General features: G+C 37.5%; 1 protein-coding gene across 1 annotated transcript in view; it reads right to left on the reverse strand.

The window, feature by feature from the left end:
* Nucleotides 1-20,846, reverse strand: part of USP9X (ubiquitin specific peptidase 9 X-linked) — a 165,222-nt gene that overhangs the window by 29,628 nt on the left and 114,748 nt on the right. The window contains exons 28-31 of the mRNA XM_087967535.1: nucleotides 9,885-10,031; nucleotides 9,561-9,707; nucleotides 7,971-8,193; nucleotides 6,363-6,590 (exon numbers count right to left, since the gene is read on the reverse strand). Coding sequence (XP_087823661.1) covers nucleotides 6,363-6,590; nucleotides 7,971-8,193; nucleotides 9,561-9,707; nucleotides 9,885-10,031 — 745 coding nt within the window. The remainder of the gene's footprint in view (nucleotides 1-6,362; nucleotides 6,591-7,970; nucleotides 8,194-9,560; nucleotides 9,708-9,884; nucleotides 10,032-20,846) is intronic.

The raw sequence follows: 20,846 nt of genomic DNA on the forward strand, positions 1-20,846 counted from the left end.
AACTGTCTTTCCTGATGAAAGGGGAATGCCAAAACAATTTTTGCATTCCTTCCAGAGATTTGCTTGTCAATCACATGAAGACTTCAGAAAATATTATCATCAGTAATATCATTACTACTATCATAATATTTATGTGGTTTGTCGCAGTCAGCCAAATGTTCAGATGAATTTGGCATTTTTGTCCACCTAATGAGTCCTTCCCATGAACCTGGAATAGGCAGATGTGGACGTTTGTTGGTGTTACAGATACTGTTGCAGAATGTAAGCTGTTCCAAGAAAAGCTGCCTTTTACAATTGAAATTTGTCAACGCCAGTGGTGTTCAAGTGGTGCTTCAGTTTTGGTATTGCACCCAAGTCACCTCTTGTTATTGATACTTCTTTGCTTTCTTTTACCACAGTTGTTCTATTCCGTCATCACCATTATCATTTCCGCCCACTTTTAAAAAACATATTTGGTCAATTCAGGGTCGGGATCATAATTAATGCTCATCTCTCCTATTTTCCCCACGATAATCCTGTGAAGTGGGTTGGGCTGAGAGAGAGTGACTGGCCCAAAGTCACCCATCTGGATTTTCATGTCTAAGGGAAGCCTAGAACTCAAATTTCCCGGTTTCTAAATCAGCACCTTAACTACTACATCAAACTGCTGATCTGTGTTTGTTTACCAATTATATATTAGCCATAAACATTTTAAAAATGATAATTTTTAAAACATATATCAAACTTTCCTTTCTTCTTTGTAAGCAATTTTCTCCCTTTTCTTTGGAAGGACCTATCAACTCCATCATCCAGTGATCAGTCATCATTAATCTAACCATATGGGTCCATCCACTGTTTTGGGTAGATAAATCAACACAGCTGACATTACACAAATATATAACCACTGTATTCCTCCAAAAAGGAGACTACAACTTTGTGACAGCACTCTTTGAAACACTGTGTAATCTAATGGTGTAACTGATGAGTCAATTTGTTTATCTTGAATGGGCTAATGAATTTTGAATGACTGAAAGGTAGTGCTAATCAGTGAAATTTCTACTCTTAATACTAGTCCTTACCAAATTAATATTGATTCTTTTAGCTCAGAGTTTAAAGAGATGTATTCTCTTTATCCAAGGGATAATGTGATACCTACTTGACATAGCTCCTAGCTTGTACCATGATAATGGGTTGCTCACAGGAGCATTAACCCTTCATCGATTGAATAACTTGAGATTATAATCCTATTGTTTTATGGCTATTATCTTGTTTTTGTCCTGTTATAGCTTATACGGCTAATGCAAACGTATTAGGTTATTGAAAACAGCCTGATCCCATGAGTAATTATTTATGTTTCATATACAGGATAAGACAAATAAAATTTATTTGATTTAACCATTCTTGGGGATGGATGGGTGAACAGACATTGTGGACATAAAGACAATGCAACCCCTTTCTTGTGAATCTATACAGATATGTTCAGAAAAGAAATATTGCAATCTAAGTTGTATTAAGTCAACATGTGTACATTATCTTTGGATTCTATGCTTATGTAAACAGTATGTGCCATACTGGATGTATAAGGCACATTCCTCACTTTGTCTGTCTTATCAAGTTGATGCACTGAAATAATTTATTCAGGCTATCTTGTTTCAATAGTCTTTAAAATAAGTCATCCAAAATTCTGTAACTTGAAAGAGAAATGTAATTTTTTAATCCAACAAAGTTAGCACTTTCCTGAAATTGCCCCATATAACAGCTCTACTACTGTAATTTGCAAATAGGCAATATATGCTTTTTTGCAGACAATAATAACCTCAGACAGAATGCAGATCAGAATACAATGAGAAGTACTGAGGTTCAGACTCATTTGCTAAAGTATTATTTGCTAAAATATTGATCCCTGAAATCAAGATCAAACAGCTGACTGGTTTGAAATATAAGTAGGGTTTGCCACAAACTGTAATTAAACTTCTCCTTTCAAGCAAAAACGTGGGAGGGGGATGACAAGGGTTCATAGCTCATCACTGTACATTCTCTTAACTACAGGTGAAACTCGAAAAATTAGAATATCATGCAAAAGTTCATTTATTTCAGTAATGCAACTTAAAAGGTGAAACTAATATATGAGATAGACTCATTACATGCAAAGCAAGATAGTTCAAGCCGTGATTTGTCATAATTGTGATGATTATGGTTTACAGCTTATGAAAATCCCAAATCCACAATCTCAGAAAATTAGAATATTACATACAATCAATAAAACAAGGATTTGTTTTAGAACAATATCAGACCTCTGAAAAGTATAAGCAAGTACTCAGTACTTGGTTTGGGCCCCTTTTTCAGCAAGTACTGGCTCAAAGTGGCATGGCATGGAAGCTATCAGCCTGTGCCACTGCTGAGGTGTTATGGAAGACCAGGATGCTTCAATAGTGGCTTTCAGCTCTGCTGCATTGTTCGGTCTCATGTCTCTCATCTTTCTCTTGTCAATGCCCCATAGATTCTGTATGTTTGCTGGCCAATCAAGCACAGTAATCCCATGGTCATTGACCAGGTTTTGGTGCTTTGCAGGGTGGGAGGTGCCAGTCCGCTGAAAATGAGCCACCCCATAAGCGCTAGAGCAAGGACTCCTGGTAGACGGCTGCGTTGACCCCGGACTTAATGAAGCACAGTGGACCAACACCAGCAGATGACATGGCTCCCCAAATCAACACAGACTGTGGAAACTTCACACTGGACTTCAAACATCTTGCAGTGTGTGCCTCTCCATTCTTCCTCCAGACTCTGGGTCCTTGGTTTCCAAATGAGATGCAAAAGTTGCTCTCATCAGAAAAGAGGACTTTGGGACTTCTGATTTGAGCTTCTTCGGCGACAGACCGAAACCTCGTTTCTGTGAGGCTTCAATCCGTGCTCGCCGCTGGAGCGCCCCGAGCCAGCTGGTTTCGGGGCTAAGCCACCCCGTAGAGGTGGTGAAGAAGGGGGAGACTGCCTGCAGGGTTGAGGAGAGCCGCATCTCTCCTCCCCAGCTGGCCATTACTCCCTTTCCCAAAGGCGGTTGTAGCGGTGGTCAGAAATGGCCACCATAAAGAAGAACTCGACTGGAAAAGAATGTGCAGGAGGAAGATAAGAAGAGAAAGTTTTGGTTTATCGGGTCAAACAGCAAAAGCAACAAATAAGGTACCCTGGAATTGAAACTATTAAAAAAAAACAATAACATTGCTCCCTAAGAAGATTTTTAAGCTGCGAAGGAGAGAGAAAAGGGAAAAGATTTGGTTTTTTTCTTCTCCTTTTCCTATACTAACAGCTAAAAGACTTAAGCAAGAAATTGGAAAAAAATCCACTTTGACATTAATAGGCATTTAATGCTGAAAATAAAAAGTCAAAGGGATAATAAAGATTTTTGTATAATCAAAAGCTTTTGAAAACAGGAAATGAGAGAGGAAGAATAAAAGGGCAGGATCTGGAAGAGGAGACTGCCTGGAATTAAAAAAAGAACTTATAGCAAAATCTCAACAAGACTTCCAAAAGATACATTTTAACTGAAATATTGCAACAAAAACCCCAGGAAGAGAAAGTCGAAAAAGAAATAAGAAGATATAACTTGGGACTATTTGGATTACTTGATGATTTCTGGATTTTTGGTTATTGTATTTGAATGACTGAAATCAATCGGGTGGTTGTTTAAAACTGTTTAAAATGGCTCCACTTTTAGAAGAACTGAAAATGGAACTTAAAAAGTACAAAGAAGATGCACAAGGAGGGAGAGGTTCTTTTGGCTTCGTATTTCAGTTTTTAGAAATGGAGATTTGGAATTATGAGAAACAACAAGAAATGCCTGCAGAACAAGAAGATTGCGACAAAGAAGAAGCCATCTTTAATGAACAAGTAATCTTAGGTGGGGGAAAAAGAGGAAAGGGGTGAAAGAGAATGGAAAGTTTAAGATTGGGAAAAACAACTCCCCCCCACCAAAAGAGTGAAAAATAAGTATAAAATCAGAAAGCAACAGAAGAGGGAAATGCAGAAGAGAGAATTAGAAGTAGAGAGACAAGGGGGTAAAAAGGAAAGGGAGAAGAAGAGAGGGAAGAAAGAAAGGAAAAGACGTTATAAAGGACAGAAATAAAATATAGGGAAACGGGGCCTATTCAGAGATAATGGGTGAAAATTTAATGGAAAAAGGGATTCTGCAAAGGTACATAAGATAGTATTGTTATATTAGAAACAGAAATTATTTTAGAAAATAGGAAACAATGTATGATTAAAATGTTTGATAAAATAGCTATCGTAATTCAGTGGAATGCTTGTCAATAAATAAATGTAACAAAATGAATATTTAATGATTTACAAAACATATGTGAAGAGAAATAAGGGAAAAATTAATTATGGAGATTATATGTGTCTTTAAGGAAGTATGATATTTAATTGAAAAGAAATGTTAAAGATGTTAAGATTTTAATGATTAATGATAGAACTGAATTGGAATGGAATGATGGTTTATAATTACATATATTTATAATCCTTTTTTTACAAATAATATAGTGTGTATTATAAAAATGTACCAAGCAGAATTCGATTGGAAGTTATGTATTATGTATTATATTGAAGATCATAACCTTAAGGTATATATTGAAGTTTAAATAAGAGTTGAATGGATGTAATTAAAAGATATAAAGGTGTCATACTCCAATTAGTAACTACAGGAGAAAACTTGTTTCATGAGAAAAGATAATATGAAATTGAAACAGAACAGACAAAAGTATAAATATAATGATTTGAATTGAGATGAGATAATCAAAATAAAATTGAGAAAATTAAAAGAGGGGAAAAACTATATAGAAAATGTAGAATAGTATAAGATATGGAATAGAACACAAAAAGGAGCATGAAATTGAGTTTTGTGTCTGTATAAAGAAGTTCAACCCGGGACCACGCTATTTTCAAAAAAGATGTTTTACTTATATTTTGTATGTGTGAAAACCCAAATAAAACTTTATTAAAAAAAAAATAGAGGACTTTGGACCACTGAGCAACAGACCAGGTCTGTTTTTCTTTAGCCCAGGTAAGACGCTTCTGACATTGTTTGTTGTTCAGAAGCGGCTTGACAAGAGGAATATGACATTTGAAGCCCATGTCCAGGATTCGTCTGTGTGTGGTGGCTCTTGATGCACTGACTCCAGCCTCAGTCCACTCCTTGTGAAAGTCCCCAATACTTTTGAGTGGTCTTTTCCTGACAATCCTCTCCAGGCTGCGGTCATCCCTGCTGCTTGTGCACCTTTTTCTTCCACACTTTTCCCTTCCACATAACTTTCTATTAATGTGCTTTGATACAGCACTTTGGGAACATCCAACTTCTTTTGCAATCACCTTTTGAGGCTTTCCCTCCTTATGGAGGGTGTCAATGATGGTTTTCTGCACAACTATCAGGTCAGCGGTCTTTCCCATGATTGTGATTCCTACTGAACCCGACTGAGAGACCATTTAAAGGCTCAGGAACCCTTTGCAAGTGTTATGGCTTAATTAGCTGATTAGAGTGGGACACTTTGAGCCTAGAATATTGAACCTTTTCACGATATTATAATTTTCTGAGATTGTGGATTTGGGGTTTTCATTTGGGGTTTTCAATTATGACACATCACGGCTTGAACGATCTTGCTTTGCATGTAATGAGTCTATCTCATATATTAAGTTCACTTTTTAAGTTGCATTATTGAAATAAATGAACTTTTGCACGATATTCTAATTTTTTGAGTTTCACCTTGTTATATTTTTCCATGACCAAAATCATGCTCCTCCATCACTCCAGTGCTTTCCCTTTTTTATCTTTTTTTATAATCAGATTTACATCCATAAATGTGTTGTGTCCATACTGTATTGAATGCCATTCAATAATATCATATTTTGAAACATTAATGTAGCTTACAATTTGGGAAATGCTTTGCTCAAAGACTGTAAAAGAAAATTTATAGATACTGTATTATTCAAGACATCAAATTTAAAAAGTCACTGTTTGGTAAAGAGAGAACATTGAAAGTATTTTAAAGAGCAGATAAATGGTTGAGGATAATGAGTTATAAGAAAAGTTTAAAAAGATAGGCCACATTTAATGTATATGAGAAAGCGAGAAAACAACATCAAATTTGTGTAACACTTTTAAAATTTTAAAATTGTGGTTATGTAAAATTTTAAAATTGCTGATATTGCTAAGAACTAACATAAAACCATAGAATGTGGCTTCTATATGCTTTTTAAACTGTTGGTAAATTGTTAATTGTTTTTAAACTTATTGCTAAGCGCGCATATATACAGTCAGAATAAAAGCCCTTAATAGTCAGACTTCGAGAACAAAGGAAACACAATTGGATACAGTATCATATACTAAGCAAAACACAATATTACCTCATCTTGTTTCTCATCTCCAGACATGTCATCATCTACATCACTGCCTGTTCCATCAATTGCAAGAATTCCATTCCTAATGGCAGGAATCATATATAGTTGCTGAATGACAGAATTCATGTAACAAGTTGCTCCAGCATTTTTAAGCCCTACAAATCCCTTTGGTGGTCGTGGTCCAACAGGTGGCAGATATTCCCATTCTGTTAATGCTTCACACGCTAGGACAAATTAAACATAATAGACCATTAGTGTCAGATCCGTGTATCTGTCATTTCTTCAGTGGAAGAAGAAAAAGGGAGGGGGGGAGGCTGATAAAGAAATCCTTTCTTGATGTAACCTGAATATATTTAGTCTTATATCGAATTTGCATAACCCACACATGATACGATGGAGGGAGAAAAGCCAGATGGCCAGAACTATCACCTCTGAGAGGCACAACCAGGAGATGAGAAGGTCATAAAAATTCCACAGTGAGATTGTACTTTGGAAATCTCTTGAATAGTTCGTTCTAAAAAGGGGGTAGGGGGGGAAATTAGGGATGCCCTGGGAAACTGAAAAGATCGTTCCTTACAAGAGGGGTGGGGAGGAATTAACATACTGGCTTTTGTTTCACTAAATACACATCGAGATAAGGGGAGGGGTTCTAAACTCCCTTATGTATCCCTGTATGCCTGAGAGACCTGACGCTGCTTTGAACTCCTACAGGAACTGTCTCATCTCAATAAAGAATTCCTTTGTGATAGGTTTGGATACGTTTTCAGAAGTTCATTCTAGTTGAGTGAATGAGAAAAGTTCTGTAGCCTGACAATTAGCAGCTTATAACTCAAAATGTAGGCCAATTGCTAGTGCTCAAAACTGTATTCATAAAATAAGTTTATTTCAAATACAATTCCATTTTACATTTGCATTTTACATGAAAATGTGTAAATTAGGAATAACATTCCTCAGCATCTTGTTTTCCAAGTACAAATAGACAAAATAAAATCTACAGTCAAATGAAGCACCAAACAATATAGTAAGCCCCCTTTAAATAATTTATCTGCAAGTTATTTTAAGATAACTTGCAAAATTGCTAATTTGTAAGACAATGGATTAGTTTGCCAAAACTGAACAAAGACTTGGGACAGGATCCCAAAATTAATGTTTCTAAGTTCCTCAAGCAAGTAGAATTAATAATACTTTGATGTTTCCTTTTCTAACTGCAATTATTCAAATCATTTCAACCGGTCACCAAGAGTCTTCGAAGAAACTCTAATATAACAATTTAGAACTGAAGCCTCTAAGAATACAGTACCTTCCAGCCCTAACCAGATTTAATCTCTACTACTTTTAGAAAGTATGATTATACTACCTAGCAGTCATTTTCGAGAAAAAAGGTTAGTTCTGGATTTAAGCAAGAAACAGCATATTTTCTTTCTCATTCAACACCAGCAATCTTCTGTATAAATTTTTAAAATGCTCAAAGACTACAATCCAGAGAAATGGGCTACTACCAACCCAGCATTTTCCCCAAATAAATGATGAAAATACATAAAAGTATATGAAGTTGCCCACATTAAAATTCATAGAAAAATATTAAAATGTGAAATAGTACATACTTGTTATTGCAGTGCCTATATAGTACATTTCAGTCAAAGTGTCTACTATTTGTTTGAGGTTACGGACACAGCCCACTGCTAAGGCTACTAACAGCTCAAATCCAGCATTAATGGTAGCAGGGGAACTACAGACAGGTATTGCCTGCTCAGCGGGTAATTCTCCGTTTCTCATGTATTGCAAGTAAACATTCGATGCAGGAAAGATGAAATCATCTATTAATTCCTGAAAAATAGTAAATAAACTATCTGTTATTAATTTAGAAACTATCCAGATCAGAAGAAACATCACTTAAGTGTCAGACTGTCTTAGATTCTTAGAGAGGATTACTTACCTGAAAGAAAGCAAGAAAACCTAAATTCCATTACTATTATGTAATCATAATGAATCATTCAGAAGACTGTGGATTATTTAAAAATATATATGAAAAATGATGGGGTGTTAATAAACAGTTTATCAAACCTATTTAGCCACAGCTGAGAGGCCAGGTAATAACAAGTTATTTGAATAAAGCAGGGATGGCCAACCTTTTGGACCTCAGGGACCACCAAACTCATAATTTTAAATCCCAGGGACCATTAACTGGTTCTGTGGGCGTGGCCTAATTTATGGGTGTGGCTTGGTGGTCATGTGACTGGCTGGGCATGGCTTGTATGTAAATATTATAAATATTTATATAAATATTGAATTTTTTATAAAAAAGAGCAACTTTTAACCAAAATCATGCAAAGCAGGCAGGCAGATTGAGTTGCTCACAGAATCATTCAGTGATCTATCTGCCATTGGCTAGGTCAGTCTCTCAAATTTGCTTGCTGTGAGTTTGTACTGAATAATAAAACCTTCAGTCCTAAGGGAGGTTCAGGCTGTGCTTAAAAGCAGAGCTGAAGATCTAAAGACTACATAGAAAGCAAGAAATCCAAACATTTCCTGCTTCCTAGCTAATCTAAATCTCCCGGCACAGCAGATGGTCGGAAAAAGGAAAAATAGCAATTTAGCAGGCAATTTTTCTGGGTAAGGAGTGTGGGGGAGGGTTCCTGCGGGCCATGTGGGCGGTGCAGCCTTGTGTTTCTGCTCAGCCTGGATTAATTGCTTTGGGGGGGTGCTCTGCGGGTGAGATTTCTCTGCGGCCCACCAGTTGGCAACCGCTGGAATAAAGGATTTCAAGGCAGGGAGATTTGCCCTAATTTTCAGAGCAAGGACTTATTTGCCCTTAATTTGATAACAGATTTCTTGTCTCATTCATATTTCAGTTAGGATTCTAGCATGCTTAAGATGAAATGATTTTGTATGGTGAAAATGTACATCATGTTACATTTACCTCAGTTACATAAAGGATTCTTTATTCAATGACTTACTTCATTTAGAACTTTATAAAAATTGAGAAAGGATAAAAGTTTTTCCCTTTCTTCTCTCAACAGAAATTTTGCTGTGATTTAAATATAGATCTACATATTTTGAAGATTGCAACATTCAATTAATTTAAAATGTCATGTTTTTTGTAAACATGCCAAAATACATTATAAATTATAATTTGTATATTTTTCACTTTGCTACTATATAATTTTAGAACATTTTGTACAGCAATAGCTTACTTTGATAAGATTAGCACCACCTTTTTCACAACCAATGTGGTATTTCTTTTCAGGAGTTTGGAATGCCAACAATTCTTTGGTAATTCCAAGATGACCTTCTAGAATAGTTTCCTCTACACCTGTTTCTCCTGTCCTTTTCACTTCATCCTAAGGAAGGAGAATATTCAGACACATGAGTTTTCAAACATTTTTAGGGAACACATATCACTTAACTTACTATAATTATTACATTTTTTAATTTTACGTATTTGGTTCCAAGGCAATTAACACTTAAATTTAAAACAAATTACAAGTGGTGATAAAATAACAGAAAAAAAAACTTACCCTGATCTTTTTAAGCCAGTCAATTTCATTATTAAGCAGAACTTCAGCATTGGGCACATTAATATTACTATTATAAGCATAATTTAGAAGATGTCTTAACAGAGTAAAGTAATCTCCTGAATGTTTAGCACGTTCTCGTGCAGTAGTCTGAAAGAAAATATCAATATAGTTGAAAATATACTTTCATTGTCACAATACAGAATATTTCTTTTTTTTATTTTTTATTTTATTTGGGTTTTCACAAAAACAAAATACAAATAAAACATCTTTTTTGAAAATAGCATGGTCCCAGGTTATCACTTCTTCATACAGACACAAAACTCAATTTCATGCTCATTTTTATATTTTGTTCCATATCTTATTACCATTTAATATTTTCTACATAGTTTTTCCCCTCTTCTAATTTTCTCAACTTTGTTTTAATTATCTCAATTCAAATCATTATATTTATACTTTTGTCTGTCCTGTTACAATTTCACATTATCTTTTCTTATTAAGCAAATTTTTCCCTGTAGTTACCAATTAGAGTATGACACCATTATATCCTTTAATTTTATCCATTCAAGCTCTTAAGCTTCAATGTATAGCTTTAAGATTATAGCATTCAATATAATACATAACTTCCAATCGAATTCTGCTTGGTACATTCTTAAAATAGACACTATATTCTTAAAAAAAAAAATATATATATATATATATATATATATATATATATATATATATATATATATATATATATATATATATATATATATATATATATATATATATTTTATATATATATATATATATATATGTATGTATGTATGTATGTATGTATGTATATGTATATATGTATATATGTATATATGTATGTATATAAAACACATTCCATTCCAATTCAATTCTATCATTAATATGCATTAAAATCTTAACATCTTTAACATTTCTTTTCAACTGAATATCATACTTCCTTGGGAACACTTATAAACTTTCCATAGTTAATTCTTTCTCCCCCCATATTTCTCACTTATATTTTTAGAAATCATTACTAATAATTAAAAATGTTCCCTTTTAATTCTCTCAATCATTTTAATTCATTTATTTATTAACAAACATCCCACTGCATTACAATAAATATTTTATCCATCATCATATTTTCTAAAGTTATTTCTATTTGTAATATAACAAAGCTATATTATGTACCTTTGCAGAATCCCTTTTACAATTAAATTTTCACCCATTATCTCTAACAAACTTATGGTTACAATCCTTATATCTTTTCCCTGTTTCTCCATTTCTTGTTTCTGTCTTTTACAACTTCTTTTCCTTGCCTTCTTCCCCCTCTTCTCCCTCCCCTTTTTACCCCCTCGTCTCTCTACTTCTAACTCTCTCGTTTGTAATCCCCTCTTCTGTTGCTTTCTAATATTATACTTATCTTTCAAATTGTTCTTCTTCTTTTTGGTTGTTTTTTCTAATCTTAAACCTTTCACTCTTTCCCCCCTTTTCTTTTTTCCCCCCACTTAAAATTATTTGATCATTAAAGATGGCTTCTTCTTTGTCCCAATCTTCTTGTTCTGCAAGCATTTCTTGTTGCTTCTCATAGTTCCAGATCTCCATTTCTAAGAATTGAAAACACGAAGCCAAAAGAACCTCTCCCTTCTTGTGCGTCTTCTTTCCATTTTTTAAGTTCCATTTTCGGTTCTTCTAAGAGTGATACCATTTTAAAAACTTTTAAACAACCACCCAGTTAATTTTAGTCATCTAGATGCAAAAACCAAAAATCACCAAGTAATCCAAATAATCCAAGGCTTGCTTCTTTTTTCCACTTTCTCTTCCTGGGGTTCTATTATTTTGTTACCAAGTTTCCATTAAAATGTATCTTTGAGGAATCTTGTTAACATTTCACTGTAAGTTCCTTTTAATTACAGTTCCATTCCTTAATTCCAGGCAGTCTTCTCCATTTTTCCAGATCCTACCCTTCTATTCTTTTTTTTTCTCCTTTCCAGCTTTTAAAAACTTTTAAATGTCCAGAAATCTTTATTATCCCTTTGACTTTTATTTTCAGCTTAGATGCCTATTAATGTCAAAGTGGATTTTTTTTCCAGTTTCTTGCTTAAGTCTCTTAGCTGTCAGTATAAGAAAGGGAAGAAAAAAAACCTAATCCTTTCCCTTCTCTCTCTCCTTCGCAGCTTAAAAATCTTCTTTGGGAACAATGTCATTAAGTTTAAATTCCAGGGTACCTTATTTGTTGCTTTTGCTGTTTGACCTTGTCAACCAAAACTTTCTCTTCTTATCTTCCTCCTGCACATTTTTTTCCGGTCGAGTTCTTTGTGGTGGCCATTTCTGACCACCGCTACAACCGCCTTCGGGAAAGGGAGTAATGGCTAGCTGGGGAGGAGAGATGCGGCTCTCCTCAACCCTGCAGGCAGTCTCCCCTCTCTTCACCACCCCTACGGGGTGGCTTAGCCCCGAAACCAGCTGGCTCGGGGCGCTCCAGTGGCGAGCACGGATCGAAGCCTCGGAGAAACGAGGTTTCGGTCTGTCGCCGAAGAAGCTCAAACCGGAAGTCTCACAATACAGAATATTTCTTAAAGTTTATGTTTAATTCAGACATCCTGATAAGCAAGATTCCATTAAACCAGCCTGCTCTCAAAAGTGTACACATACATAATATACACATATACATATGCTATATACACATGCTATATCATGAAACAATTTACGCTGTTAGAAATATTGTATTTTCAAATTTTTCTTCTACAACCAAATACTTTCAATCATATTCTAGATAGTTTTCAAATGTATCCTAACTCTTTGGAAATATTCCTTAGCATGTGATGCAGGAATATCTTGGTACATAAAAAAAGATAGTTGTATAATTTCTAGACATGACCTAAGATTCCAATTCAAGCACATTTCATGTTCTTACAAATATCTTGATTCATTGCTTTAAATAATGGAAGTAGTTCCTTATGACTGTGCAATCCACCAGAGCTCAGTAAAACCATTATTTGAAAAACAGATCACATGTATTCAACAAGCTTCTTTACCAGTACTTATTAGTAAAATAACCACTGGTAAAAGTACCATTTGTTACCAAATCATACTTCTAGGCCATTGTTCCTCTCTATTTTGCGTAGGTAAGATGACCCCTGCAACATTAAGTGACATTATTGTATTTTATAAAGGCCATTGATAAATAACTGCCTCATTTAGCAATTGTACAATAGTAATGAAAAATGAATTTATGATCAAATCCTTGTATGTACAAATTTGCATATGTGTAAAGCAAAAGAAAGCTGAAGATAATATGCAGAAGTAAATTTCAGTTAGCAATCACTTCTCTTAATGTCCAAGTTGCAGGTCCCAATTTGGTCACTAAATGAGGACTATCTATAGGAGTTTGAGGTCCTTCAATATGTTTAATCTAGACAAAAGTGGGGGAACATGATTTTTTTTAGCTACATGACATCAACCATCATGTAGACGGTAGGGCAGAATTATTCAGAGTTCTACAGAACAGTAAAAGAAAAATTGGATTTTAATTAAATGAAGATTTCAGCTGGACCTCAGGAAATTGTTCTAATGGTAAGAGCTGTTCAGCACTAGAACAAATTATTTCAGGAGGTAAACATCTGATAGGAATGTTGTAGTAGATTCCTGCACTAAACAGGATATGGAAATAGTGTAACTCCAAGGTCTCACCAACCTTTATATCTTATGATTCCTTGAGTCCTAACCATCATTTGCAATATATAAAATATGGTGGAGTTTAGTAACATTTGGAGTACAAGAAATGCTCTCCTCTATTATATGCTCTAGATAATGCTTGCTGATGTTAGGAAAGCAAATTTAAATTTAAATTTTTAAAAACAACAGTGCAAAAGATGATGGTAATTTGTAATTACTTAAAAAACGGTTAATTTTAGAATAGTTTTTTCTATTATTTATGTGAATCAATTCTAAAAATCACAGCCTCAGCTTTTAATACAAATGGATATAACGAAGCAGTCAAAATGCTTACTAGTAATTACTAGTAATACAGTAATTTTAGGATTTTATTTTCAGCAGTTGTATTTTATGTTCTACTTATTTTATATTAATATTGCTGTCAACCCTGAAGCTGGCCTGACCGAAGCCATTTTGACCGCTTCAGTGTTGCCACACTGAAGCTGAAGGATAGGGAGGTGGGATCTGAGATAGAGGGGTCTTGTAGCCAAAACAAAATATTTTTCTTGGCAACCAAGGAAATTCTCACACCTGGCTGGAGGAAGGTGGAGTGATGTTACCTGGTTGTCAGACTGCACCATGATTGGACAATGTGACTGATAGAAAATATTTTACTTTTAATTAGGTGAAAACTGCAGAAGCGACGATGAGAGCGAGGACGACTAGATGGTAAGTAAAGCCATCAGTCCGTTTGCTAGCAAATCAAGATTAGTGGTGCCCAAGACAGGAGCCCAGGGAGAAGTAGAGGCCATCATACACACGGGCTGCACCCACTGCCTGATCAGACTCCCCCTCTGCCAGAAGCTAGGCATCCACATGAAACCCCTAGCCAGCCCCTATACTTTGAGCAGGTTGATGAGTCACTAATTGGGGGAGCCCCCGCAACTCTGATCACCAAACCTGTTCATCTGGTTTGTGGTGGTGCCAAAAATGATTGAGACAATCATCCTGGGACTGGTCTAGCTAGACAAATGAGGTTCGACTATCTCTTGGGAAGACTGCTACTGAAAACTAAAGCTGGGATGAGGCCCCCTTCTGTCGCACGACCCTGCTGGGGAAGAAATAGTCAAGCTGCTAGAAGGTGAAAAAGCAGCTGCCGCAGTGGAGGAACCACCGGGGAGCACTCAGGTCCCCAGAGAGTACTGGGACCTTGCAGAAGTTTTTAGTGAGGAAGAATGCAATGCCCTCCAGCCTCATCGCCCCACAGACTGTGCCACAGAGTTTGTGCCAGGGGCCAAACTACCCAAACCATGTACTCCATGACTTGAAAGGAGATGACCAAGTTCAGGGAATACATCGACACTAACCTGGTCCGAGGATTTATACAACCTGCAAAATCCAGAATAGCTGGCCCAGTCCTCTTTAAGAATATGGGTCAATGAGATTATGTGTTGGATTTTAGAGGAATTAACAGAGTGTTAATTGAAAACATTTACCCACTGCCCCTCATGAAGGATATGCTAGCTCACCTAGCAAAGGAGAAGATATTCACCAAACTAAATTTGTGGGAGGCTTATTATAGAGTGCAGATAAAAGAAAGCAGTGAGCAGAAGACTGCCTTTAACTGCTCTCTAGGCAGCTTCCAATTTAAGGTGATGTCCTTCGGATTACAAGGCTCCCCCACTGTCTTCATGCAACTAATAAACGAAGTGTTGCATGAACACTTGCATAAAGAAGTTCTTGTGTACTTGGGCGACATTCTCATCTTCAATGAAACCCTAGAAGAAACAAAACTGTCAAAATGCGAATTCCATAAGTTGAGCCTGGACTACCTGGGCTACAGAGTGTCAAATAAGGGAATTGAGATGGACCCAGGTAAAGCTAGAGGGATTCTAGATTGGCAACCCCCACACACTCAAAAACAGCTACAAAGCTTCTTGGGGTTTGCCACCTTCTACCAACAATTCATCCCCTCTTTTGCAGAGATTGCTCTACCTATCAATAAACTGTTAAAAATGGGAGGGGGGGGGGTTCCGCAGCAACCATGCCCCGGCCAACCCCTAAATTGGACGTTAAAATGTCAGCAGGCTTTTGAAGAACTGAATGCCCTGCTTGCCAAAGAGCCAACCCTCAAGCACCCCAACCCAGAACAGCCTTTTATTGTCCAAGCAGATGCCAGTGACGTACCCATTGTGGCCATCCTCCTCCAACGAAATGCCTAATGGAAACCTGCAACCCTACGCTTCCACCTCCAAAAAATTTACAGAGACTGAGAGGAGGTGGGCTGTGTGGGAAAAGGAAGCCTATGCAGTTCGTTGGGCCCTGTTAAACTGGAGATACTTCCTCAAGGGCAGTCCGTCCCATTCCCATTTGAATGTGGACTGGCCATAAAAACCTGGAGGCGCTGAAAACCCCGTGCAGACTTTCCCCCAAGCAAGTCCACTGGGCGCAATACTTCAAACAATTCAACTTCAAGCTCAAGTACATCCCTGGAGGGAAAAACCTCATAGCAGATGCCCTGTCATGTAAACCGCAATACGACAGCAAACGTGGTGGTCCATGCCATGATCCCCCCTCCTCAGCCTGCCTTGCAAGCCATGACCTGTGGCCAAGACAGGCAACACAGAGCTACAGGTGGGGACGGGGTGACCCAAAGACTAAGAAACAAACTGCCAGCAGTTCCGTGGTACAGGGAATATAAGGAGGACTGACCCCAAAAGATGGACTAGCCTTGAAAGGCTTGAAATTGTACATCCCCACAAGCCTATGGCTCCAAGTTCTTCAGCAAAGCCACGACTCCAAACAGGGAGGGCATTTTGGCTATTTAAAGACCTTACACTTGGCTCAAAGGCAGTTTTGGTGGCTGAAGATGAAAAAGGACGTTGAGGACTATCTCAAGAGTTGTGTCACCTGTGCAGCCATGAAGAAAAGGCCAGGGAACCCCCCCAGGGCTATTGCAGCAAGTGGCGGACCCCTCCAGGCCTTGGGAGGAAATTGTCATGAACTTTATTGTAGATATCCCTGAAAGCCGGGGTAATACGATCATCGCAATCTATTCTCAAAGCCCCCTTCAGCGAAGAAATTAGCCAAACTATTTATTAAGTCAATCTATAGGTTGCATGGTGTTTTTAGCAAGATCATTTCTGACGGGGGTGAGTGGGTCCAATTTACTGCTAAGTTCTGGAGGGAATTTGTTAGGTCCATTGAGTCCTTACAGGGACTTAGCGCAGCTTTTCATCTGAGTACCAATGGGATGGCAGAATTCGGCAGAATGAACTAACACCATGACAGAATAATATTTAAGTGCTATGTCAACTATCAGCAGTCCAACTGGGCAGAGCTGCTGCCATTCGCTGAGGTGGCATACAATAATGCCATTCATAGTAGCACTGACATGACCCCTTTCCAGATCACCAGCAGCATGGAATTTGTTCTCATGCCTGAACTCACCAGGGAGCCTCTCTCATCCAAGTCATTAAATGAATGGATGGACTCCCTAAAGCAGGGATGGGAAAATACATAGCGGGCATTGTGAGAAGTGGCAAAAACCTATAAAACGCAAGCTGACAAATGCCACAGACCCCAGCAGCCATTCCAGGTTGGGAGCAAAATTTACCTCTCCAAAAAATATCTAAGGTTAAAGCTCCTATGCAACAAGCTATGGCCAAAGTTTATCAAGCCTTTTCCCATAGTGAAAGTAATTAACCCTGTTATAGTACAACTTAGTCTCCCTTGCCTCTTAGGGAAAGTGATCGGGTCTTTCACAGCAGCTTGTTAAAGCTGGCAATAGGCTCCTGGAAAAGACTGGTAGATTGGGTAGCCCCGAAACCAACAGTGGTGCAAGGGGAGATGCATTATGAGATAAAAAAGATTTTAGATTCCAGGATGCACAGGGGCAGGTTGCAGTACCTGGTGCAGTACTGTGTTCCTGTGACTCAGGTGAGGTGGAAACAGTGGGTCACATACTCTTTCAATGTTCCTTTTACTCAGAGATTCGGAAAAATATATTCTTCCAATAATTGCTAGGTATCCTGGCCATTCCGACACTGCTTACCTCCAGTGGCTGCTTAAGGATGAACAGTCTATAACTACAGTGCAGGTGGCTAGATTCTGCGCAGCAGCACTGGAGATTCGTCTGAAATATGTGTCTAATCCACCATAGTTATGTTATACAGTGTTATCACAGGAGTACAGCCCCTCACATTTTGTAAATATTTAAGTATATCTTTTCATGTGACAACACTGAAGAAATGACACTTGGCTACAATGTAAAGTAGTGAGGATACAGCTTGTATAACAGCATAAATGTGCTGTCCCCTCAAAATAAAGCAACACACAGCCATTAATGTCGAAACTGCTGGCAACAAAAGTGAATACACCCCTAAGTGATAATGTCCAAATGGGGCCCAAAATGTCAATGTTTTGTGTGGCCACCATTACTTTCCAGCATTGCCTTAATCCTCTTGGGCAGAGTTCACCAGAACTTCACAGGTTGCCACTGGAGTCCTCTTCCATGATGACATCACAGAGCTGATGGATACTAGAGATCTTGCGCACCTCTACCTTCCGTTTCAGGATGCCTCACAGATGCTCAATAAGGTTTAGGTCTGGAGATATGCTTGGACAGTCCATCACTTTTACCCTCAGCTTCTTTAGTAAGGCAGTGGTCATTTTGGAGGTGTGTTTGGGGTTATCATGTTGGAATACTGCTCTGCAGCCCAGTCTCCGATGGGAGGGGATCATGCTCTGTTTCATTATGTCACAGTACATGTTGGCATTCATGGTTCCCTTAACGAACTGTAGCTCCCCAGTGCCGGCAGCACTCATTCAGTCCAGACCATGACATTCCCACCACCATGCTTGACTGTAGTCAAAACACACTTGTCTTTGTACTCACCTGGTTGCCACAACACACACTCGACACCATCTAAACCAAGTACGTTTTATCTTGGTCTCATCGGACCATATGACATAGTTCCAGAAATTCATGTCCTACGTCTGCTTATCTGCAGCAAACCCTTTGTGGGCTTTCTTGTGCATCATCTTTAGAAGAGGCTTCCTTCTAGAACGACAGCCCTGCAGACCAATTTGATGCAGCATGTAGCGTATGGTCTGAGCACTGACAGGCTGACCCCCCCCCCCTTCAAACTCTGCAGCAACGTGGCAGCACTCATAAATCTATTTCCCAAAGCCAACCTCTGGATATGACGCTGAGCATGGGTACTCAACTTCTTGAGTACCCATGGCGAGGCCTGTTCTGAGTGGAGCCTGTCCTGTTAAACTGCTGTATGGTCTTGGCCGCTTTGCTGCAGGTCAGTTTCAGGGTCTTGGCAATCTTCTTATAGCCTAGGCCCATGATGGCAAACCTATGGCATGCGTGCCAGAAGTGGCACGCAGAGCCATTTCTGCCGGCATGCAAGAGGTCTCCCAGAAGAGCCCCACTGCGCATGCGCGTGCCCCGCCAGCCAGCTGATTGTTAGGTATCTGTTGCACATGCGCAGGGGGAAATTGAGCATTGGTGGGGCATCCTGAAACAGAAGGTAGAGGTGCGCAAGGCCTCTAGCATCCATCGGCTCCGTGATATCATCTTGGAAGAGGACTCCAGTGGCAACCTGTGAAGCTCTAGTGAGCTCTTTGCCCAAGAGGGTTAAGGCAGTGCTGGAAAATAATGGTGGCCACACAAAACATTGACACTTGGGGCCCCATTTGGACATTATCACTTAGGGGTGTATTCACTTTTGTTGCCAGCAGTTTCGACATTAATGGCTGTGTGTTGCTTTATTTTGAGGGGACAGCACATTTATGCTGTAATACAAGCTGTATACTCACTACTTTACATTGTAGCCAATGTTCTTCAGTGTTGTCACATGAAAAGATATACTTAAATATTTACAAAATGTGAGGGAGTGTCCTCACTTCTGTGATATACAAATGTGGCAAACCTTTTGCATTTCTTATTCCTTTCCCTTTTAGTATTAAACTGACAAAAGGCCACACAGTTTATGGATTGTAATTTTACTATAGTTAGACTATGTATAATTGACAGACTGGATTTTATCATAGATTTTAGTTTTTATTTACTATTTTATACTAGAATTTTTAATTATATATACTGAGTATTTTTTATAATTTTATTTATACTTTTTTCTTTAACATTCATAAGTGCTTGGTGAACAGTGTAGTGTCTGGGTCAATATACTTTATACACATTACTAATAATATAATTTAGATATACATAATCATAACCCTCCAACTTCTAACATTTGTGTATACATGATAATTATAATATATTATATTATATATCAGTATACATAATACTATTTTCCCAATTTCTACTTTTTACCTCTTTTTTCTAACTCTTAATAAAATAGCCACCATATTAAAAAGTATTCTATATCTATCCATCATCTCTTACCCTTTTTTAGAAGTCAACTCTTATTGACTTTTTAGTAAATCTTTCATGCCCTTGGTATCTTGTAAATTCTTACATCACTTTTATATTCTATAAGTATTTCATCTGTCACAACACCTATTCTTGCTGTTGGATCTCTAGAGCACCCATCCGTATTTCTTTCATCATTTTTAGGAGAGTTTTCTCTTTATTCTCTTCTATATTTTGAACTCTTACAGGCTAATCTGTCTGTTTCATTTTAAGAATTATTACTATCTCTTCCATATCTTTATCTGCTTGGATCATTTTTGGATTTATCTCCTCTATTCTTTCCTCAGCTCCTTCTGGTTTCTCCTCTATTTTCTGAATCCTTTGTTCATCTTTTATTGTCATTTGCTCGGTTTTTTTTAGTCTCACATCTGTATCAATTCCACCATCTCCCTACAATTCCATGTCATATTTTCCTGAATACATTGAAACATCGATAATACTTCATGGACTGTATTTGCAATAATTTAATAGGCTAATAGTTGCTCAATATTCCACCAAGATTCCAACATCCCATCAAGATTCCAATATCCCAATTGCTTCCACCAAGATTCCAATATCCCAATACCAAAATCGCCAGTATTAATAAAATTTACATAGTCACATAACTGTTCCCCCAAATCCCCTAAATTTATAGTTTTAAAGGTTTTCCAATTAGCAACCCTCTAAATTTTCCAAGTTTTTAAGTCTTATGTAATTTTTCTTCTTTCTTCTTTCACCTCATAAAGTGTTCTATCAAATTGTCTTAATAATCCAGATTGGCCCACCAAATTTCCCCAAATGCCTTTAATCCACAGAATCAAATATTAAATTTCAAGGATGTTTCTTTGTTAATTATAGTCCACCTTGTGTTAGAAATCTTCAAAAGGTTC

This window comes from Notechis scutatus, chromosome 5 (genome assembly GCF_049901735.1).
Source record: "Notechis scutatus isolate UNSWTSFEM ecotype Mainland chromosome 5, rNotScu1.2, whole genome shotgun sequence".
Lineage (NCBI taxonomy): Eukaryota > Metazoa > Chordata > Lepidosauria > Squamata > Elapidae > Notechis > Notechis scutatus.